This window comes from Prionailurus viverrinus, chromosome E2 (genome assembly GCF_022837055.1).
Source record: "Prionailurus viverrinus isolate Anna chromosome E2, UM_Priviv_1.0, whole genome shotgun sequence".
NCBI lineage: Eukaryota > Metazoa > Chordata > Mammalia > Carnivora > Felidae > Prionailurus > Prionailurus viverrinus.
The window spans coordinates 42,231,919-42,253,761 of record NC_062575.1 but is presented as its reverse complement, the minus strand read 5'-3'; the positions used below and the strand labels follow the sequence as shown (position 1 = coordinate 42,253,761).

The following is a 21,843-nucleotide window of genomic DNA, read 5'->3' as shown; positions in this document are numbered from 1 at the left end:
GAGGGATAAAACAACCACTTTGAAATATGCTACAGCATTCTGTCTTTAACAAGGTCTACCCCTAGGACAAACATTTAACCAGAGCCTAACCTGCTGGAGTTTATTGGAGCCTCACCGACCTGAAGAAAAGGAAATGCCCAATTCCAGCCCATTCCAGCTGTCTTGTCTCACCAAAGGGATGGGGGACTCAGTAGCACAAGTAAAGTTCAGTCTAGAGGCACAGACTCACTAAAATGCTAAGACCTACTAATCACAGGACAGTAGACTACTTGCTCTCCCCTCACAGGTTACCCACTACTAAAGTGCTACTCACAGCAGTGCCTTTTAGCTAATACATCATGCCTGGCTATCAAGAAAAAATTACAAGATACATTAAAAGGTAAAAACCAAACTTTAAAGAGAGACAGCAAGCATCAGAACAAGACTCACATATGGTAGGATATTGGAATGATCAGATTGGTAATATAAAACAACTAAGATTAACAGGCAAAGAGTGCTAATGAATAAAACACACAGTGTGCAATAACAGATGGGTAATGAAAACAGAGATGGAAAGTCTAATAAAGAACCAAAAAAAATGCTAGAGATAAATATGTAACAGAAATGAAGAGTGCCTTTAATGGTCTTATTAGTAGACTGGACTTGACTGAAGAAAGAATTTCTGAGCTTGATGGTATCTCCATAGAAATCTCCAAAATTGGAAAGCAAACAGAAAAAAGACTGGAATACAAAATTTACAACCCAAAGGGGCATAACATATGTGTAACAGGAAGAAGAAAAGAGAAGGAACAGAAGAAATATTTGAAAGAACAATTACTGGAAATTTCCCCCAATTAGTGTCAGATACCAAACTACAGGTCCCGTGAAGCCCAGAAAACACCAAGCAGAATAAATGGCAGAAAAACTACACCTAGACATATCATTTTTGAACTACAAAAAATAGAAAAAAAAGAAAAAAATCCTGAAAGAAGCCAGAGGGGGAAAATACTTTAGATAATGGAGCAGAAAGAATCACATCTGACTTCTCAGAAACCAGGCAAGCAAGAAAGAGTAAAATATTTCAAGTATGAAGGGAAAAAAACAACCAACCTAGAATCTGCAGCCAGTAAAACTATTCTTCTCAAGTAAAGCAGAAATAAAGACTTTTTCAGACAAACGACCTGAAACAATTTACTGCCAGTAGACCTGTCTTACAAAAAATGTTAGAAGTACTTTAGAAAGAAAAATGATATAGGTCAGAAACCTGGATATACATAAAGAAAGAGCATCAGAGAAGGCATGAGAAGATTAAAAAAGAAAAACTTTCTTCTTATTCTTAACTGATCTAAGAAATACAAGTTTGTTTAAAATAACAGCAACAATGTATCTGATTACTGATTACGTATGCTCATGTATGTGTACACACACACACACTTATGTTTAAATGAAATTAACGGCAGAAATGATACAAGGGATGGTAGAGAAAAATTAGGATTATTTTAATATAAGGTACTTGTACTACCCATGAAGCTGGTATAATGTTACTTGAATGTGGATCTGAACTAGTTGTAAATGTAAATTCCAAACTCTAGGGAAACCACCAAGAAAAGAAGTGTAACTGATCCGCTGAGAAAGGAAAGAAAATGAAATCATATAACATGCTCAGTTAAAACCACAAAAGGCAGAAAAAGAGCAGAAGAGAAAAACAGGAACAAAGAATGAGGGAAAGAAATAGAAAATAGTATCAAATATGGTAGATACAAATTCAACTGTATCAATAATAATTCTGAATGTCAGTAGTCTTACAACACCAATTAAAAGACAGAAGTTGAAGTGGATTAAAAACAAGAACTACATGCTATCTATAAGAAACTCATTTTAAATATAAATACACATAGAGATGAAAAGTAGATGGATGGAGATACGTACACCACACTAATATTAATCAAAAGAAAGCAAGAGTAGCTATATTAATTTTAGACTAGGCAGACTTCAGAGTATGGAAAGTGATCAAGGAAAAAGAGGGCCATTACATAATGACAAATGGGTCAATTCTCCAAGACAGATGATACTTAACATGAATGTGTCAAACAACAAAGAATAAAACTGTATGAGGCATAAATAAACTGACAGAACTGCAAGGAGAAACAGATGAATCCATTATTGTAGTTGGAGACTTAAACACCTCTCTATCATAAATAGACAGATCCAGCAGACGTAACTGAACTCAACACCACCATCAATTAGCTGGATATAACTGACAACTGTAGACTACTTCACCCAACAACAGAATACACATGGAATGTTCACGAAGAAATACCATATTTTGGGCTGTAACACAGCTGAACAAATTTAACAGAAGAAAAACCATGCAATGTCTGTTCTCAAATCACAATGGAATTAAGGTAGAACAACACAGATAGTAGAAAATCTCAAAATACTTGGCGATTAAACAAATACTTACAAACAACACATGGGTCAAAGGAGAAATATGAAGAAAAATTTTACTGTATTTTGAACTAATGAAAAAACAACCCATCAAAACGTATGGAATGCAGCAAAAGCAGTACTTGAAGGGAAGTTTATAGAACTGAATGCATATATTAGAAAAGAAGGAATATCTAAAATCAGTCACTAAGTTTTCACCTGAGGAAAGAAACTAGGGGAAAAAAAGAGCATATTAAATCCAAATAAGTAGGAAAAAAAAGAAATAATAAAAAGAGCAGAAATCAATGAAACTGAAATCAGGAAGTCAAGAAATCAATTGAGAATATCAAGAAAACCAAAAGCTGATTCTTTGAAAAGATGGATGATATCAATAAGCCAGTAAGTAACTAGGCTACTTCACAAGGAAGAGAGGACACCACTACAGATCTCACAGACATTAGAAGGGTATTCAAGGAATAAGTGAACTGTGCTATGCCCATAAATTTGATAACCCAGGTAAAACAGACCAATTCCTTGAAAGACACAATCTGTTAAAACTCACACAAGAACTGAAGAGGTTCTGAAGAGGTTCTGTATCTATTAAAAAATTAAATCAATAATTTGGAGCACCTGGCTGGCTCAGTTAGTAGAGCACATGACTCTTAATCTCAGGGTCATGAGTTTAAGCCCTGCATTGGGCATGGAGCCTACTTAAAAATAAATAATAAAATTAAAAAAAAAAGAAATTAAATCAATAATTAATAATAACTCTTCCAAAACAGAAAGCACCATGTACACATGGGATCACTGGTGAATTCTATCAAACATTTAGGAAGAAATTATACCAACTTTTTTCTTTTAAAACAGGTTTTTATTATTTATTTATTTATTAAAAAAAATTTTTTTAACGTTCATTCATTTTTGAGAGACAGAGAGAGACAGAACATGAGCAGGGAAGGGGCAGAGAGAGGGAGACACAGAATCTGAAGCAGGCTTCAGGCTCCGAGCTGTCAGCACAGAGTCCGACGCGGGGCTTGAACTCACGAACTGTGAGATCATGACCGGAGCTGAAGTCGGATGCTCAACCGACTGAGCCACCCAGGTGCCCCTAAAACAGGTTTTTAATGTTTATTTATTTTTGAGAAAGACAGCATGAGTGGGAGAAGGGCAGAGAGAGAGGGAGACACAGAATCCAAAGCAGGCTTCAGGCTCTGAGCTGTCAGCACAGAGCCTGACGCGAGGCTCAAACTCATGAATTGCGAGATCACTGAGCCGAAGTTGGATGCCCAACTGACTGAGCCACCCAGGCGCCCTGAAATTATACCAATTCTTTACAATTTCTTTCAGAAGATAGAAGCAGAGCAAATACTTCCTACCTCATTCTATGAGGTCAGCATTACTCTTAATACCCAAACCAGACAAAGATATTACAAGAAAAAGCAAACAAAGCGATAGGCCGGTATCTCTCATGAACACAGATGCAACAATCCTCAACAAAGTATTAGCAAACTGAATTCAACAATGTGTAAAAAAAATATTCTAGACCACAACCAAGTGAGACTTATCCCAGCCACGCCAGCCTGATTCAGCATCTGAAAATCAATGTAATCTACCATATTAACAAGTAAAGAAAAATCTTATGATCGTATCAATAGATGCTGAAAAAGCATTTGACAAAATCCAATACTCATTCGTGTTAAAAATTTTCAGCAAACTAGGAACTTCTTCAAATAAATAAAGAATATCCACAGTAAATATACAGCTAACACCAGACTTGATGAGAAACTAGAAGCTTTCCTACTAAGTTTAGGAATAAGAGATGAATATCCCCTCTCACCACTCCTTTCCAACATTGTACTTGAAGTCCTAGCTAATGTAGTAAAAAAAAAGAAATAAAAGATACAGATTGGGAAAGAAAAAAACAAACTGTCTTGGCAGACGACATTATTGTCTATATAGAAAATCCAAAAGAACTGACAAAAAAACTCCTGGAACTAATAAACAATTAAAGCAAGATTGCAGGACACACGGTTAATATAAATAAAAGTCAATCACTTTTCCATATTCCTGTAATTAACATGTGGTATTTGAAATTAAAAACACAATCCCATTTACATTACCACTCTCCAAATACAATACCTAATTTTAACAATATATATATATAATCTGTATGAGGAAAACTACAAAACTGTGACAAAAGAAGTCAAAGAACTAAATAAATGGAGATATTCTATATTAAGAAGACTCAATATTGTTAAGATGTCAGTTCTTTCTAACTTGATCTATATATTCAATGTGATCCCATTAAAAATCCCAGCAAATTATTTTGTTGTTTTTGCCTCTCAAGTTTATATGGATAGGCAAAAGATCTAGAATAGCCAACACAATACTGAAGGAGAAGAACAAAGCTGAAGAAGTAACAATACACAGCTATGGAATCAGTAAAAAGATGAGTGGTCACCGGGAGCCTGGATGTGTGTATGGGAGGGATGAACAGGTAGAGCACAGGGGGTTTTGAGGGCTGTGAAACTACTCTGCATGATACCATATTACTACAATGGTGGATACGTGCCATTATAAATTTGTCCAAACCCACAGAACGTACGGTACCCAGGGTGAACCCTCATGGAAACTATGGACTTTGGGTGATAATGATTCGTCAGTGCAGGTTCATCAACTGTAACGAGTATGCCACTCTGGTGGAGAATGCTGATAACGGAAGGAGCCATAAGTGAGTGGGGTAGGGAGTATATGGGAAGTCTTTGTACTTCTGCCCAACGCTGCAATGAACCCAAACTGCTCTAAAAAAATAAAGACTACTAAAAGTTGACAGTCATCTTATATAATAAGAATTTTAGGCACTTAAAGCTTTTGATGCAAAAAAGTCATTGAGAATACTGCCCATAAGCTCTAATGTTTGCAACAGTATATGTTCATTCTTTTGGAAGACAGAGTAGAAATTAGGAAAAGAAACGAGTTATCAATGTTTTCAAAGGACTATCAGTGGAATATTTAAAGTGCATAGAAAATAGCCAGTTTCTTTGTATTCAAATTAGCTTGTATCTTCCAGTTCCAGGGAGTTTAAAAGAAAAAAAGTCGTTCTAAGTCTTTTTATGAAGTTAGAATTACACTGATACTGAAACTTGGCAAAGGCAACAGAAAAAAGAAAACTAAACACCAAATCTCAGTTACGGATATCAATGTAGATTATCCTGAATAAAATGCTGGCAAAGAGATTCCCAAGTATATTAAAGAATAATATACCATGACGAAAGGAGGCTTATTCTAGGAATACAGAGAATTCAGTGTTAGGAAATTTATCATGATGATTCACCATTTGAAAGGATCAGAGAAGTCATATTTTCACTGTTATTGCTGAAACTTAATCTAAAATTCAATATCCATTTAAACAAAGCTTTTTACTATGGCAATCTTTTTTTTTTTTTTTTTTTTTTTAAGAGAGTGTGCATGTGCAGAAGTTGGGGAGGGGCAGAGAGAAAGAGAGACAGAATCCAAAGCAGTCTCGTGCCATCAGCACAGAGCCTGACCCAGGGCTTGAACTCACAAATCGTGAGATCATGACCTGAGCTAAGATCAAGAGTTGAATGCTTAAACGACTGAGCACCCAGGCACCCCTACTATGGAAATCTTTAAACAAAGACCAAAGTAGGAAATTATAATGAAATTCCATCACCCTTCAATTATGACTGACACTTTACCAGTCTTGTTTCATGTAACCCCCACTAAAAATTTCCCTAATTTCTGCAGGAATGTTTTGTTCAAATGAGGATCAAAACAAGATCTATATATTGCATTTGGTTGGTATATATCTCAAGTCTCTTAATCTGTAACAGTTCTTTCTTTCCCCATCCCCTTCATGTGTTTATGTGCTAAAGAAACCAGGTCATCTGCCTTGTAGAATTTTTCATATCATGTGCTGCACTGATTACTTTCTGATGTTACAGTATATGTTCCTGTATCCCTCACATTTCTTATAATCTGACAGTGAGACCTAGAAAAGGCTTTCTCAACCTCAGCACTCCTGACATTTTGGGCTAGATAATTCTTCATTGTGGGAGCTGTTCTGGGCACTGTAGGATGTTTATCTGCATCACTGGCCTCTACCCACTAAGTCTTTTTTTTTTTTTTTTTTTTAACGTTTATTTTTGAGACAGAGAGAGACACAGCATGAACGGTGGAGGGTCAGAGAAAGGGAGACACAGAATCCGAAACAGGCTCCAGGCTCTGAGCTGTCAGCACAGAGCCCGACGCAGGGCTCGAACTCACGGACTGCGAGATCATGACCTGAGCCGAAGTCGGACGCCCAACCGACTGAGCCACCCAGGCGCCCCTACCCACTAAGTCTTAGTAGCACCTTCTCTCCCCCTTGTGACAATCAATAATGTCTCTAGACACAGTGAGATGTCCTTTGTGGGGGGATGAGGAAGAAAAGCCTTCTCCCTGGTTAAGAACTACTGACATAAAGGTTTCATTAGATTCAGGATCAAATTTTTTTCCTCACTTTTTCTTTTTTGCAAACATACTTCCTAGGGACAGCTGTGTATTCCCTACCACCATATTTTAGGAGGCACTTACATCAGGCTGACAATATCTATACCCGACATACATTCTTTAAAAAAAATTTTTTTTTTAATGTTTGTTTATTTTTGAGACAGAGAGAGGCAGAGCATGAACAGGGGAGGGGCAGAGAGAGAGGGAGACACAGAATCTGAAACAGGCTCCAGGTTCTGAGCTGTCAGCACAGAGCCCGACGCGGGGCTTGAACTCACGGACCGTGAGATCATGACCTGAGCCGAAGTCGGCCACCCAACCAACTGAGCCACCCTGGCGCCGCTACCCGATATACATTCTTAATAAAATTTCTCCACAGAATAGGGTAGGTGAAAATTCTTCATGAAAAAACATATCTATCTTAACCCCAAAACTAGTCTAAAGCTTTATGAGAAAACACTAGAAGCATATCCATTCAGCCCAAGAGCAAAATAAGGATTTTCACTATCCCCACTATTATTTAGTATGTGGCAGAAACACTAGCCAGTAGAGTTAGGTAAGAGACAGAAATAAGAGGTGTAAATATCATATAGGAAAGGTTGAGAAAATTATTTGCAGATAATATAATTATATATCTACACAAACACCAGTTAAAAACTGTTAAAAGTAATAAGAAGTTCAGTCAGAGAAAAAAAAAGAAATTCAGTAAGGGCATAAAGTGAACGTTCTGTATGGATCAACAGCTTTCCTATATAAAAACAATATTGAACTGAAAACTAGGAAAGGAAGGGAAAGACCCACATTATAGCAGCAACAGAAAAAATGAAATACATAAGCATATGCCTCACAACCAGTGTGTGCGTGTGGGGGGTGAGCAGGCAGTCCTTGCTTTGTATGGTTCTGCCATGCACGGATCCTGGTTACTATGGTTTAGTTAAATGTCACCACTCCCCCCTAACAACTGTTCAAATTTCAGTTATCAAAATATATTAACTGTGTAATTGTAGAGTACAGACTTCACTGGTAGCTTTTGAGTCCACTAGGCAAAGACATGCTTCAGGATCAGTGACCAATCATGTCATTTCTTTCATTTGGTCAGTAATTGGTCACTCACAGACAGCAAAGCATTAAGTTGTGGTGCCTCCTAATCTCCCACTGATAAAATGTCCCGTGTGCCTTTTTACAAAAATGTAGACTCCAAAAGAAGGAACTGGCCAACAAAATGGAAATATAGGAGAAACCTGTAACCCTGTAAGTGAAATCAGGCTCAAATGTAAATGCATTTATAGAACAAATAGGGGACCACAGGAATGTTGACACGGCCACCACTGAAGAAACTCTGGATATGCAGCCAGAGGATCTACATGAAGGTGAACTTGATGACATGCATGAAGAAAGTGGGTTCCCGGAAGAAGTTACTCCTGTGAAAAATACCAGTACAGAAACTCTCTGTAATCAAATTGAATTGAAAGAGCAAAGGATAAAATGGTGAAAGCTGATCCATACCCAGAAAGGGAGTATAACAAATGGCCAAGACATCGAAAACATGCTCACCTATAATACTGTAAGGAGAAGCGAGCACTGAGCAGACTATTCTGGGTAAGTTTCCCACAAAAGAAGTAAAACACTTTAATTCTTAATGTTTTTAAGCATTAAGTTACAGTGTGCTATATATCTTATAATATTTTTCATTTCCCTATACATTTATAACAGTAAGAGAGTTTTTAAATGCTTTAAGAAAAAAAATTAAGGATCACAGAACAACTGTGATTGACTACCTGCGTACTTCTATATACACAAATGTGTGTGTGGATTTACACATATATGAAAACAGGAAATGTACACAATATACAGGGACAAAACTTAAATGCTACTGAGGAACACAAGAGATGATTTTTTTTTTTTTTCAACGTTTATTTATTTTTTTTGGGACAGAGAGAGACAGAGCATGAACGGGGGAGGGGCAGAGAGAGAGGGAGACACAGAATCGGAAACAGGCTCCAGGCTCTGAGCCATCAGCCCAGAGCCTGACGCGGGGCTCGAACTCACGGACCGCGAGATCGTGACCTGGCTGAAGTCGGGCGCTTAACCGACTGCGCCACCCAGGCGCCCCCACAAGAGATGATTTGAACAAATGAGTAAAGTCCATACCTTGTTTGTAGAAAGTTGTGAATTCTTTCTAAATTAATCTAGAAGCTTAACATGATCCCAACACAAATAAGAGAATTATTATTACTTTTAAAGTTTGAGAGTGTGCATGTGTAAGTGGGAGAGGGGTAGAGAGAAAGAGAGGGAGAGGGAGAGGGAGAGGGAGAGGGAGAGGGAGAGAGAATCCCAAGCAGACTCCACACGGTCAGGGCAGAGCCTGATGTAGGGCTTCATCTCACAAACTGTGAGATCATGACCTGAGCTGAAATTAAGAGTCAGACACTTAACCGAATGAGCCACCCACGTGCCCCAAGAGAATTATTTTTATTTTATTTTATTTTTTTATTTTATTTTTTTTCCAAGAGAATTATTTTTAGAGGAAACTAGATAAGCTGATTCTGAAGTTCATATGTGTTACCCAAGTAAAACAACAAATAAAAAAATGAAGTACCTACAAAATCCACACACTTAACTTCATTTCCTTACTATGACTTCTCTCATAGAATGTGGTTTAATTTGTACATTCAATTGAAAGAATGTTTTTGTGTGTGTGTATGAAACTCATCACATAAAAGGAGAATAAGGTGCATACATGGAATTAAAAAAAAATGTATCCATCATACTTGCTTGAGAATGTTCCCTCTATCAAGCTCTTTGTGTGTTCCTCCAAGATCTCATCTTCCTCCCCAAAAGAAGCATCATGTTTCTGAATTTTGTAGTGTATTCCTAAATAATTGTTTATCTGCATGATTTTGAGCATATAAGTAGAATCATACTTTATGTATTCTTGTGTGACTTACCGTACCTTAGTTCAGTGTTTCTGAGATTCATCCATGCTGACAGGTACAGCTCAATTACCTCACCGAGTACCTGATTTATTGTTACCTGTAAAGTTTCTTGATTTCCCTGCTAGATGAGCTATACATTTAAACACTGACCCAGCATGTTAGTTAACTTCACTGGGAGACTTATTCAGGCTATCTAGTTCGCTGTGCTGTCTGAAATAGGGGCCCCCTGCTTAAAGATGTTTAAACTGCTATGCCAATTTCTGTCTTACTCAACTGGTGAGCAAATGCTGTTTTTATTTTAAAATTTTTCCTGATTATATAAACTATATATATATATATATATATACATATATATATATTAATTTAATTTTATTTTATAGAAAAAGAGAGCATGAGCAGAGGAGGGGGAGAGAGAATTTCAAGCAGGCCCCATGCTTAGTGCAGAACCCAACACAGGGCTCCATCCCACGACTCTGGGATCATGACCTAAGCTGAAATCAAGATGCTCAACTGACTGAGCCACCTAGGTGCCCCTATAATCTTTATTTCTCTCTTTTTAAAAATGTGTGTTTACTTTGAGAGAGAGAAAAGGAGGGAAGGAATGAGTGGGGGAGGGGCAGAGAGAAAGGGAGAGAAAGAGAATCCCAAGTAAGCTCCAGGCTGGGCATGGAGCCCAATTTGGGGTTCAGTCTCATAAACCATGAGATCATGACCTGAGCCGAGATGAAGGGTTGGAAACTTAACTGACTGAACCACCCAGGCACCCCTATAATAATCTATATTCCTTATACAAAGATGGAATTTACAGGTAAGTACAAATACAAATTCTAAAAAATTATCTGGAAAATTTCCAGTCTTTTTAATGTACGTATGTAGATCTGAAGCAAAAGTGGAATCTTATTAAAGATTTTTCATCGTATTTTTGACAGTGCTCCGTAAGTATTTTCTCAAGTTAAAAGTTATGTATTTACAGTGGGGCATGATGTTCCATCCTATGCAAGTATCATAAGTTAATCGCTGTACTATTATTATTAAGAATTAGAATATTCAAAAATAAAGTAGAACGTTTTTGTATCTTTTTAACATTTTAAACAATCTACATGCATCACTGATTATTCTGTAGGATACAGTCTATTTTCCTCCACCAGAATCTTTTAAGAGAGAAGAAAAAATAAACACTCACAGTTAAGACACAGAATATAACCAATACATCTTTGAAACTCCCTGTGTGCCTCTCGATTGCCTCTTCTTCCTCTCCCAGAGGTAAGAACATTCCTGAACTGTGGGATACAGCCATTTTTAAGGCTTTTGAACTGTCATCATTTACTACTCGAGGTAGAAATGAGGAATGATAAAGTACATTTAAATTAATAATGTATATTTATGTAAGCAGTAAATCACATATTCCAGAAGCAAATGCTAAAATTATTTTTAGAATAGTTTACAGAGGACAAGGCCACTTTGAAGAGTTTGAGAATAGCTAAAATTTACAGTGAAATATTATTCACTATCAGAAATGCTCTTTCCTTTTTTTTTTTTAATGTTTATTTATTTTGGGGAGACAGAGAGAGAGAGCGTGAGTGGAGTTGGGGCAGACAGAGAGGGAGACAGATTTCAAAGCAGGCTACAGGCTCCGAGCTGTCAGCGCAGAGCTTGACACAGGGCTCAAACTCACAAACCAAGAGATCATGACCCGAGCTGAAGTCGGAGCTTAACCAACTGATCCACTCAGGTGTCCCAGAAATGCTCTTTCCTAACACAGTGATCTAGAAGCTCACCTAGAATCTATCACTTTCATTAGTTCTCCTATGCAAACAACACACATAGATGAAGCCTTTTTGCTTTCCTGCTCTATCTAGCCTTTTAAAATTGCTCTCTCCCATCCTATTGGACAAGAACTTACTTCTATAAATTCTGCTGATTTGGTTACTCAATATCTTTTAATATGAAGAACTCCTTAAAATCTTTCCTGACAGAGGAAGATAAAGAAAGCAAGAGCAGTATATGGAACAACTGAGCCCTAATTCTAGGAGCATCAAACTTAGCTTGGTAGAAAGGTTATTCTGAAGAGACACTTGCAATGCAAATTATTCACTAAAAGATCTAAGTGTGAAGAGTGTGGAAAAAAATTGACAAGATTAAGCACTTATTAAAGTGATTTTCAACTGAGTAGAGGACAAGAGATACTATAAAAGAACCTCAACTTCAGAGTTATGTAAAGGCGGCTTATATGTATTTCTACTTCCTTTTTCAGAGTAAGCTTCCTTTAGCTGAAGCATTATTCTCTCACCTTCCATTCCCTCTGCATTCTCCCTTTACAATTCCATGGAGCAAACCAAATTCTCTTAGTTTAAAACGTGAGAGTGAACTGTTATTGTACCGTCATCTTGTTTTATTCACCTTACTATACACTTATTTTCTGAAATTGTTGTTTGTCCATCTTCTTTCATGAAGGTATTGTTAACCTAAATAAAAAAAATAAAGCTGCCAGTTATTTTATCATCAAAAAAAAAAAAAAAAAAAGGGTTTATTGCAATCTGGGACAAGAAGTTTGGGAAAACCACCGGCAAGAGTTCCAAACAAAGATAGGAATGTTCTTTTACAGAGGAAAGCAGGAGGTTAGGAGGGCTGTTACAAACAGTCTCTGACTGGCTGAGCTGTTGGAAGCCTGTAAGCCTTTCTTTCTCCTGCAGGGATCGTAAAGTAGTATCCACCTGCAAGGTCCTCCTCTTCCTGCTGGGGTGTGCAACTGACAATGAGTGGCAGGGCAGGAGAGCTCCCCTTGCTGAACCTCCAAATGCATTCTAATGAGGATTGCCTTTATTAATCTTCATAGTGTATATGCCATGAGTCAGAAAATGAACAGGTAACACCGACCTGACCAAAATACATGTAATGTAGTACCTAGAAAAAACATAAAAAATGTTTCGAAACAGAGGATTATGTCTAACAGATCATTTCTAACCATGTTACCAGCAGACCGTCAACATCCCTATTTCCAAATACCCTGCACACTGGGCAAAAAAAAGATAATAAAAACCCAAAAGCAAACAAAAACAAACCCTAGTGACATAAGAATAACAGCAGCACATTTACAGGACATCACCCGTCACAATTTTGTTTTGTTTTTCATTTTATAAGAGAGAGAGAGAGAGAGAGAGAGAGAGAGAGAGAGAGAACGAGCACGCAAGCAGGGAAGGGGCAGAGAGAGAGAGGGAGACACAGAATCTGAAGCCGTCAGCACAGAGCCTGATGCGGGGCTTGAACCCACGAACTGTGAGATCATGACCTGAGCTGAAGTCGGACACCCCACAACTGAGCCACCCAGGCGCCCCTGTTTTGCTTTTTTAATGGAACTGCCCCATCTGGCATCTTCCCATGACAATCCCATTTGGTACTTCAATTATTCAAATCTGTCAAGGCAAAGTATACGTGACGTGAGGAAACACATGAGCATCCTAACAGACCAAGTGCTGGTTTCCTGGTGTAATCTCTACAGAAGGTTGGATGGAAGCTTTGGAATGCCAGAATGAACACTGCCTCTGTCAACCAATAAAGTCCTATCCATATCTGTATGAAAAATGAGATTTCTTCCCAATGCAAGAAAACTATTTTGGCAACCAAAAGAAAGCCGATGTTATGATTTCTAACAAGAAATATATATTTGGTTTTTGCCCCCATTCCTGGCACTAAACTCCAAAATCCCTTGGAATTTCCATACGTAAGGAGAGCAAACAATGTGTTTTTGTCATGTTAATGAGGTGACCTTTCGAACCCCTCTGGGTAACCTAAGGATGGGGGCTGGTTGCTAGAGGAACCAATCACAGGATCAGAGGGTTGGAACTTTCTGTCTCACCCTCTAGGGGAGGTGAGGGGCTGGAGATGTAATTAATCACGGCTACATAAAAACCCAAAGGATGTTCAGAGAGCTTCTGGGTTGGTGACCAGGTGAAGGTGCTGAGAGGGTGGTGACCCAGAGAGGGCATGGACGTTCTGCTCCTCCAGGGCCTTGTCCTTTGAACCTCTCATCTGGCTGCTCATCCGTATCCTTTACAACATCCTTCATGACAAACTGGTAAATATTAGTACACTGGTTTCCTGAGTTTTGTGAGCAGGTCTAGCAAACCTCTGCTTTATGGTCAGTTGGTTAGGAGCACAGGTGACAGCCTAGAAGTGGGGACAGTCTTGTGGAACTGAGCCCTTAACCAGTGGGATCCAATGCTATCTCCTGGTAGTGTTAGAATAGGATTAAATTTGCAGGACCCCCAGTTAGTGTCTGCCGATGACTGAGTCAACTGCTTGATGGTGGAGAAAAAACATCAGAAAACTCAGTGCTTCTCAAACAAAGAAACAAACAAACCAACAAACAACAAGAAAACCCAATGCTTTTCTTGGCTAAAAAAACCCCCTAAGACTGAATTTTTCTATAGACTTTCTCCTACTGCTCATGGGTCAGTTACTTTAGAGTCCCAGAACCCCAGAAAAATAGGAATGTGGCTCAAACACCCTATTCCCCTGACCTGGGACCTTACTTGGACCTTACTCCAGGTCTCTTCAACTGGGAATGACTGCCTTGGGGGATTAGGTAAAAGAAAGCAGAACCTGGATGTTCTGTAAGATCTGAAGTGACCTGAGAAGGATTTGAACGTGCATAAAAAGATTTCAATAAAAATTCTGCAGTAAGGTTTGTCTTACCACATTTAATTTGTTTTCTGTGCTTTCAAAGGAGTAAATAACTAAGGTCCAGAGAAATGGCCACTTCAGATTTTGTGAAGAACCCAAGAAATCTTTGTGCCACTGTGAAAAACAAACTCCTTTGGTTCATCCCTTAGAAACAACACATATTGTTTTCCTCCAAATTAAACTATCTGCTAAACTGTTTCCTTAAAATAAATTCAAGTTTTTCAAAGACTTGAGTTTTCCCCCAAGCCAAGAAAAATAACCGAAATTCAACATGACTCCAGATTGAGAGAGACTTAAGAAATCTATAACTATGGTGGAAGTGATAGTATGTGGCTTCCCAGAACAGGTCATAAGAGGTGATACAGTGCTTGCCTACTTAATTTTTTTTTTTTTTTAACATTCTTGACTACCTTTTTTTTTAAATTTTTTAATGTTTATTTATTTTTCTGAGACAGTGAGTGCACACACACGCCCGCTCGGGGGAGGGGCAGAAAGAGAGGGAGACAGAAGATCCAAGCAAGCTCTACACTGTCAGCACAGAGCCCGCTGTGGGGCTTGAACTCACGAACCATGAGATCATGACCTGAGACAAGGTTGTACACCTAACCGACTGAGCCACCCAGGCACCCCAGTGCTTGCCTACTTCTAATCCAAGCATTCACTTTGGGGCACTAACGTAGCTGGAAGGACCTCGTGGAGAAATGGTGTATGTGCTCCAGCTGAGATCCCCAGCTGAGGGTCCGGCCAACAGCCAGCATCAACCACCAGTCAGGCTGGTGAGGGAGCCTTCAGCCTTCAAGTCTTCCCTGTAAAGGCCCAGACCTTATGGAATAGAGACAAGCCATCCCTACAGTAGCCTTCCTCAATTCCCGATCCACAGAAACCCTGAGCTTAATAAAACTTCTGCTGCATTATAATATACCACTAAATTGGGGATAGTATGGCATGCAGTGGCAGTAGGCCTCACAAAGAGTTCTTTCTGGCATAACAGAGACACACAGCCGGTAGAAGCAAAGGTTCGAACCCTGGCTCTGCCATTTGGGAGACCTGGGGAAAGTAGTTTCATCTACCCAGTCTCTCTTTCCACATCTATGAAATTGGGATAGCAACATTCCTAAGTAACGGTTAAGTAAGCTGATACAAATCAAGTGCTTAGCACACTGTCTGGTCCATGCAGAATGTCTAAAAAATGTTAACAGTTATTATTACTTGTAATATTTTTTATATTAAACAAAGACTAGACTTTATTTAATGACTGACCACACTGAGTGGCAACCCCTGACATTCCAAAATGTGATTCGTGCTGCTTAAAACTTTTCTGGATTTTTAACATTTTTCTCTTAGTGTTTGTGCTATATTAGAACAAAATATAGGCTCATTAACATATAAGCACACAATATTTTTGACCCAGCTGATGTGCATCTCTAAAATCAGAATCCTTACTTTATAAGCACACATTTTTACTTCGAATCATGTATCTGACAAGGGTATTTCAAAGACATCAACATCAGTTTCAGAGTATAAAGACACAAAAGCCATAATCACAAGCAAAAGATTCATAAATCTGACTACATTAAATATTAGAATTTCTGTTTGTCAGAAACATAACTGAGACAGTAGAAAGACAAACCATAGTTTAGCAGATACGTGCAATATTAATAGACAAGGAACTTGTATTCAGAACAGACTGTTGCAAGTCAGTAAGAAAAAGGCAGACAACCAATAAGGGAATGGGCAATAGTACACAAACAGGCAAAAAAGATACTCAACCTCATAAATCATCAGGAAAATGCAAATCAGAACCACAACAACATACCTCTATACACCTACCAGAATGACCAAAATTAAAGACTGACAATATGAAGTGTTGGTCAGACTATGAGCTGGTATAGTCACTGTAAACTGGTATAACCATTTTGGATAATTGTTGAGATCTGCCAAAGCTGAATATATATGCAGGCCCTATTACCCAGATATTTCACTCCTAGGTATAAACCCAATGAAAATGGACTCAATTTCATATACGCACCAAAAACACGTAAAAGAATGTTCAAAAGGCATTATTCACAATAGCGGGAAAATCTGGCAATAATCCCAATACCTATCACTAGTAGAGTGAATGAATAAATTGCCAGTCTCGCAATGGAATACTATATGGCAATGAAAAGGACGGTGTTAGTTCTACATTACACTACACACAATGATGATGAGCCTGATATAAAAGAATATGCACCAGGGCACCAGGCTGGCTCAGTTGGAAGAACATGTGACTCAGTCTCAGGGTTGTGAGTTGCAGCCCTGTGCTGGGTATACAGCTTACTTAAATGAATAAACTTAAAAAAAAAAAAAAAAAGACTATGTACTGCATGATATCATTTCTGTTAAGTCAAAAAAAAGGCAAAATCATGATGTTAGAAGTCAAGATGGTTGGAGGGGCAGAGGAGAAAGGGAGCTGGTGCCTGGGGGCCCCGAGAAGAGTGCTGCAGAGGGGCTGGCAATGGCTTATTTCATGGTCTGAGTAGTTAAGAGGAGGAGTGAATGTGACCCATTGGCCAAGCTGCACACTTATAATTTATGCAATTTTCAGGACATATACCACCTTAAATTATAAAGTATTAAAAATTTTAAAGAGAAAGGCTTAAGAGAGTTTTCAATCAAATGCAACATTTGGACCTTGTTTAGCTTCTGATATGAACAAACTAACTCTAAAAGTATATTAAAAATGTTTTTTAGGGGCGCCTGGGTGGTTCAGTCGGTTAAGTGGCCGACTTCGGCTCAGGTCATGATCTCGCAGTCCGTGAGTTCGAGCCCTGCGTCGGGCTCTGTGCTGACAGCTCAGAGCCTGGAGCCTGTTTCGGATTCTGTGTCTCCCTCTCTCTGACCCTCCCCCGTTCATGCTGTCTCTCTCTGTCTCAAAAAAAAAAAAAAAAAAGTTAAAAAAAATTAAAAAAAAATGTTTTTTAATGTTTTTATTTATTTTTGAGAGAGAAAGAGAGACAGAGCACGAGCAAGGGAGGGGCAGAAAGAGGGAGACACAGAATCCAAAGCAGGCTCCAGGCTCTGAGCTGTCAGTGCAGAGCCCAATGTGGGGCTTGAACCCATGAACCACGAGATCATGATCTGAAGCAAAGTTGGACACCTAACGCACTGAGCCACCCAGGTGCCCCTAAAAGTACATTTTTGAAACATTTAGGGAAACATTGGGTATTTTTGGCCTAGGTATTAAAACAGGACTCTTAAAAAATTCAACATACTTATGTAGGTAGCTTTTCTACTTAAAGAAGAAAAAGTACAGTAACACCATTATACATTTTTTTTTCAAAGTACAAAAAACTTACAGAACCAGAGCTATTTCCTAGATAAGGCAAACTGAGGTATACAGATAAGTATCAGTGACCATTTCCTGAGCACCTAATACATGCCAGGTCATATACCAAGTGCTTTACGCCAAAGCCCATTTCCTTCTTCGTCATGTTGTCGCACCTACCCCTCACCGTGCCATGGTGGAGTTTCAGAACGGAAGTACCAACACAACTGTGTTTCTAAGGGAAAATGGTTCAATGTCATATAGTTAGAAGGAAACTCGGTAACTAAGGGAAAATGGTTCAATGTCATATAGTTAGAAGGAAACTCGGTAACTTGAGGAAAAAGTTTGTCATCCCATCTTCCATCTCCAGCCAGTCACAAAAGTGATACTGGGGGATGTAAACCAGGGGGAATTCTAGAACTGCAATATTAACACTAAACTGAGGATGATCTAATGTTTGAAAATCTTGAAAGGAACCTTTTAGTAACTGTGGGGCCAATGTCCTAAACATCAGGTATAACTATAATGGGTATGTGCTTTACATAGAACGTTCCTTACTAACGTACTGAAAAACAAAGTTTGCTGATTTGGTAGGACTGAGGCGGGATGATGCCTTTTTCATCTTTCCCTGTCCTCACACAAGAACGGAAAATAGCTCTCCTTCTGTAATGAGGACAAAGTTTCTGAGATGCCTGTACAACTGCATGAGCAGCAGGGGAAAACCAGCCCCTTTGATGCACCGGGAAATATGCTGGGTGCTTAATACACATAACCTCATCCAATCCTCACAGAGCTTCATGAGCGAGGCAGTATTCTCCCGTTTTGTATGGGAAAGGAGGCTTAGCTTGGAATAACCTCCACAAGGTCACCCAGTTGGGCAAAGGAGGTCCGTGGCCCAGGCCTGAGACTATAAAGCAGAAGTGCTACACAGGACACTAGGTTGCCTTCAAGGCAGGCAACACGGCACGGGGACCTCAGCTGTGACAATACTTCTACCTGGGGATAGCATCCCTTTTGTAAAATAAATAAGCTATGTCTGTCTGTCCAGGAACAGGATTATGCTTTGTTTTCCAAAATGAGAGGTAAACAGCATTTTTAGGGGGTTGGTGGGGGGTGGTGTCAGACAATGAATCAGTGGGAGGGGACGAGGACAGAAGCCAGGCCAATGAGTATTAGATGGCCACCACTTACTGGGTGCTTAGTTTGTGCCAGTACATCGCGTATGCTGTTTAGTTTAGTCCTCATATCTACCCTGTAAAGCAGGTGTCTTAATTATCCTCATTTTAGAAAAGACAAGACCAAGCATAGCAGGGTGAAACTGTTTGCTCAAGGTAACAAATGCCATAAGTCAGAGAGCTCAGATTCAATCCCGAGACTATCTGTCCCCAGAACCAGGGTTCTTATACATGAAAATGTACTGCCCAGATCACACAATAGGTTCTGTGAAGGATTGGAATGGCAACATAAAAAGTAAAGGCATGAGCAAAGAACAGTTATAAATATTGCAGAAAATCTATTACAAAGCAGGCACATTCAAACACACACCACACCTGTTCTGCCTTTGTGCAAAGACTACAAGTTGTGCAATAAGGCACTCTAACTCTGAGGAGTTCACCATTGCTCCCGGTGAGTATGTTCCTTAACAAAAAGTAGGTAATCAGAAATGTGTAGGGTATGGATTCTGAGAAAAATAAGCCCAAACTCTGACCAGTAAGTGTACCAGGCAGCAAAACTGAATGAAGCCTATGTGCAATAAGCCAGAAAAACTACTGTGATAACTTAGATCAAATTAGATCTCAAGAAGGCTATGCTTACTAGCTTAGCTTAAAACGAAGTTTATGACCAGGAACAGAAAATCCTAGAAGCATACTGGAATACAGTGTGTTAATTCACAGTGCTCTGTAGACTGCAAATCCTATGTGGATTTAAAGTATTTAAAAAAGGAGTCACAAGATTTGACAGTTGGAAAATAAGACTTATGAGAAAAAGCTGGTTATATTTACAGGGAAGGGGGATGTATGACATTTCTTCTGAGACATAAACACTCAGCCAAACCCAGTGACAAAGTGTAGTGTGTATAAACTTGGAAAATAACACGCTAAGACTTCTCTGCTTTAAGAGGAAAAGGGTTCTCAGAGTGCACTGCCCACTGGCAGGAAGACTTTAGGACAATTATAACCAATCCTAGGAGTCTGTGAATATTTTAAGAACATAAGAAAACACAAACCCCAGGACACCAAAAACTGTCAAGATAAATCTTTAAGCTATAAGACTAATCTACTCAAGTAGATATGAGACTTTCCTCTACAGACTTGGAATCAATCATTAACCTCTTTTATCCTAATTGTATTCTTGAGAGTTTACTTGTTTATTGTTTGTCTACAGGGTTCATGACAGAGGGACGATATCCCTTTTATCATGACTACAGTCTAAGAGCCTAGCACAGCTCCTGGAACACAATTATCTGCTCAATAAATTTTTCTCAATGAATCTGAATGAAGAGTCTATATCTAATTTTATTCTTGCCTGGATCACATGAATTGGCATGGTATGTCATTGAATTTAAAAATAAAGATACCCAAAATATAAAGGCAAAGCTTTCTCCTATCAGATGAACTAGCGTCCCCTGTTTTCATAATGTTCTCCTAAATACTTTCTAGTGCAAATCATAAATGATACATGCAAATACCACCTATCACTCTCATATGTATTTACTGGCACTGAGTTACTGTTAATAATGGTTAATGGCCTTCATTGTACTCTGGGGAAACTAGGGATCCTAGTTTTAAAAGTGTTTGAAATAAACACAGACACACTGAGGGAAGGCCAAACACCTTCCACAGAATTACGAGTCTTTGCAAATGGACATACTGTCTGAAGAAGAGTGATTATAAACAAGTCTGCTGCTTAGGAAATTAAGCACATGTTATATATTAAAAGCCATATATATATAGAGAGATACACACTTAGAGCATCAAACAATGGCATTTTCAGGCATTGTCCGTCAACTCTTCATTTAGCTACTAATACTGTGACTCCCCCACACCTACTTGTGTCATACCCATACCATGGCTGGGGACACAAGTTAAAATGTGAAGCAGATTTTGATAAGCAGTTCAAACAGTTCATGCCCGTGGCCTAGCACGGTTAGTCATGGTGACTATGTCAGTTTTGAGTAGGAACCTGACATTCCATCATGGCTGCAAGCGCAACAGATTGCTCTGTGGCAGCTGGACACACTTCCGCAGAAATGTCTGTACCTTTACCAGACATAAACAACACGCAGTGCATTCTCAAGAGGCAAAGTTTACTTAAGAAATGATTTCTACTTTTCTATTCGATCACCTGACAAGGCCTGTATTTCCTGAAAATATGTGTTAGAATTGGCTTTTGTGAAAAATCACGTAACAAAATTCTATTAAATGACAGCTTAATTTTCAAACACAGAGTTTTTCATAGGGAATTTTGGTTTTAAGCATCTTTTCTGAAATATTGACTACTTAACCCACCAAATTACTGAACTGTAGTCTAAGCACTGAAAATCTGCTATGATAATTTATACCCAACTGAAACTGAAAACATATCTGACAGAAGTAGACATTTTCCTACATTTTAACTAGACAAAATGCCTATTGTCCTAAGACCCAAGCTTAAAGTTCATGTTCCTTAACAAACACTCATGAAACCAGTAGTGAGTTTCTTTGCACACAATCTGTGTTTAAATAAGTGTTATCAATCTTTAAGTATTTCTACTTGTTTCCTTTACTGTAAGATATTCTAACACAAGCATTAAAGCTCTATGACCGTCACACTTACCTGTATGGCTTGTCAGAGTTATGGATTCGCCGGTGGTTTCTGACACCAACGTAGGTTGTACTTGTATAATCGCACACGTCACATCTATACTGTTTCTGTACTGAAGACTTACTCCCTAGACAAGGGATTGGAGAGCTTTAGTGACATACTTTGATTAGATAGAAATGACAGCATCTCCACTGT

The 21,843-nt window shown here is 38.7% G+C and overlaps 1 protein-coding gene across 2 annotated transcripts in view; it reads right to left on the bottom strand.

Annotated features, from left to right (window-relative positions):
* ZNF507 (zinc finger protein 507) overlaps positions 1-21,843 on the bottom strand; it is a 46,771-nt gene that overhangs the window by 9,996 nt on the left and 14,932 nt on the right. For both annotated transcript variants that reach the window (XM_047834409.1, XM_047834410.1), the window contains one exon: positions 21,661-21,775. In XM_047834409.1, coding sequence (XP_047690365.1) covers positions 21,661-21,775 — 115 coding nt within the window. The remainder of the gene's footprint in view (positions 1-21,660; positions 21,776-21,843) is intronic.